The sequence below is a fragment of the Montipora capricornis genome, chromosome 7, assembly GCF_036669925.1.
Source record: "Montipora capricornis isolate CH-2021 chromosome 7, ASM3666992v2, whole genome shotgun sequence".
Lineage (NCBI taxonomy): Eukaryota > Metazoa > Cnidaria > Anthozoa > Scleractinia > Acroporidae > Montipora > Montipora capricornis.
Genome location: NC_090889.1, coordinates 42,211,542 through 42,214,041, shown reverse-complemented (window position 1 = coordinate 42,214,041; position 2,500 = coordinate 42,211,542). Strand labels below are relative to the sequence as shown.

At 38.3% G+C, this 2,500-nt stretch overlaps 1 protein-coding gene across 1 annotated transcript in view; it reads left to right on the top strand.

Annotated features, from left to right (window-relative positions):
* LOC138055992 (fibroblast growth factor receptor 1-like) overlaps positions 1-2,500 on the top strand; it is a 64,666-nt gene that overhangs the window by 47,489 nt on the left and 14,677 nt on the right. Inside the window, exons 18-19 of the mRNA XM_068901848.1 lie at positions 622-662; positions 1,414-1,510. Coding sequence (XP_068757949.1) covers positions 622-662; positions 1,414-1,510 — 138 coding nt within the window. The remainder of the gene's footprint in view (positions 1-621; positions 663-1,413; positions 1,511-2,500) is intronic.

The window sequence follows — 2,500 nt, the reverse complement described above, 5'->3', positions numbered from 1 at the left end:
GATGATTTCCCCCTTTCGTTTAATGCCTCCTTTGCAGCTGGAGATCACATGGCACAAAAACCGCCATTCTGGAGAGCAAAGTGCGCACTGCGACGTCTAAAACCAAGCAACTTAATTTAAATTGTCTTTCTTTTATATGTCAAAGTGCGCAATTTGCTCTCCAGAATGGCAGTTTTTGTGCCATATAATCTTCAGGTGAAGGGGCGAGTTTGGTTTCAATCAAATTCAAAGTTTCCACTACCGCTACCCGTTGGACCACAGATGACAGGTCTACGTCATTGATGCAGTTGACTTCCGCACGAAAGCAGATAGTGTTAACAAAGATGCTTGTAAAAAACAAGCAATTGAACAGAAAGAAAGTCAAACTAAACGCAGTATTATTTTAGTCACATTGATACCGCTGTAAATTTTGGTGAGGGTTAAATGTTATCATAATAAGTATTTTGTATCTAACCGACAGGATTCCCATTTTGAATTCTAGAGGTCACCATCTTTAGCACACATTTATTTAAGTCAAAAACCTAAAGGCTCGCCCTTGGAAATACTAATACAGATAGCCATCTCATATTGCATATGTATCATTTAGAATGTTTTTAATGTAACTGCATTTCTGCTTTACAGGTGGTCCTATGGAGTCGTCCTCTATGAGATATTTACTATCGGTAGGTGTTTTGTGTACTGAGAATCAACATTCAAGTGTTATGATGGCGAGTTTAAGTCCACATTATCATCATCATCATCATCATCATCAGCATATGTCCAGAAATTCAAGTAAATAGACGCAAGCCTCATTTTGACATCCAACACGAAGTGTCCCTTTAAGTCAAAGCATTTCATATCTATTTCTAACAATACGGTTAAGGTAAAGGCTAGCGTTACATTTTAGGTCAGGGTAAATGCAGCAATTTACCCTACTCGAGGAGCAGCATTTGGAGGGAGACTTTGTGACGTTAAATTTCCAAGATACAAGTGATGTTGAAGTCGGAGAAAAGAGCAAGGGGACACTTCGTGACGCTTATTGAATTCAGTTGCATCAAATTACGTCGCAGTTGTTGTCGTTATTATCATCATCATTGTCATTATTATTATTATTTCTACCCTTCTCCCAGTTGGGGCAATTTCTTGAGACTGGACTTCACCCAGAGGTCTCGGGTCATCAACTGTCCATGGACTGTCTCAATAGGTTCATTCCGATTGTTTGATTTTCTTGTACCATGGCACCTTCCTTGTTTTTATTCCCCACCGTATCTTCTTTGATCATCAGCTGTGGTAGTTTGAATTTAATTGACTACACTTTTGCACCCTAATCCAGTCAACACGCGAGCACAAAAGCCAGCTGAAACTTACATTTAATTATTGTTGTAGCAAGCGGTTAGTAGCATAAGATTGTAATGAAATGTTGACAATTGTCAGGAGGTATTCCATATCCGGGGTGGTCGGAGGCCAAGACCATAGCAGAATTGCAGAAAGGTTATCGCATGCCGAAACCTCCACACATCGCCAATACTATGTAAGTGTCCTTTCGTATCATTTCCTTGCACTTAAGGTAGGGTAACGTACTTCTTTATTGAAACAAAGAAAATAAAGGAAAACTGCTAAAGAGGTTAGGGGGGGGGGACATCACAGGTGACCCAAGCTCTACTATTCGCATGTGACGTAATTTTAATATCATATCAACGTGGCCATTAAAAAATTACAAGGGTTTGTATGGGGAAAAATTAGGAGCGATTTTTCAACAACATTTTCTCACCAAAAAAAATTGCAGTTCCTTTAATTTGTGTTTCCCACTGTGGGTATGGGAGTAACTCCAGGTGAACATATACAAGGAAAATACTATTCCGAGCATATAGTACCAGTAGTTTTGGACTAGTTTAATGCACTCAATTCCACTTTGCACAAAGTACTTTAATAGTAAATTGAAAAAAGAGGCATGCATATGAATACACTATAAAACTACACAAATCGGATAATGGAATGAACGATCATTCTTCAACACGTTGTAGATATACTTAGAATCCTGTAAGGCTTTTTTCAGTAAGAGGGCTCTTTTCTATCTGATGCTCCGATTTTTATTCACGCAACTACAAGAGCGACCTACAATCTGATTGGCTGAGCGTGAATTCAGTCAAACTGACAAAAAGAAAAACAAAACAAAATAAAGAAAACGTCCGTGTCCAGTCTTCACCACAAAATATCTAAAAACTAAACAGCTTTCAACGAAGTAAAAAACACTCGGCTAGGTGAGTGTTACGAAAAATAGTATTGCGTGACAAGCGTTACTTTCTAGACGCTTCGCGAGGGTTCGTAATTTGTTTATATTTAGGTTTGTACGTAAGCGTTTCTAAATCGGTGTGTTTTGTAATCTTTCTATAATTAGATTCATTACTATTTTAGAAAGTTCTAGAAGTTTATTGTCAGAGTATATAAGTAGACGAGTCCAAGCGGAGTGTTTTTCTAACTAGTTTTTCACAAGCGAAGAGAGTTGGCGTTGGCCGTGTTT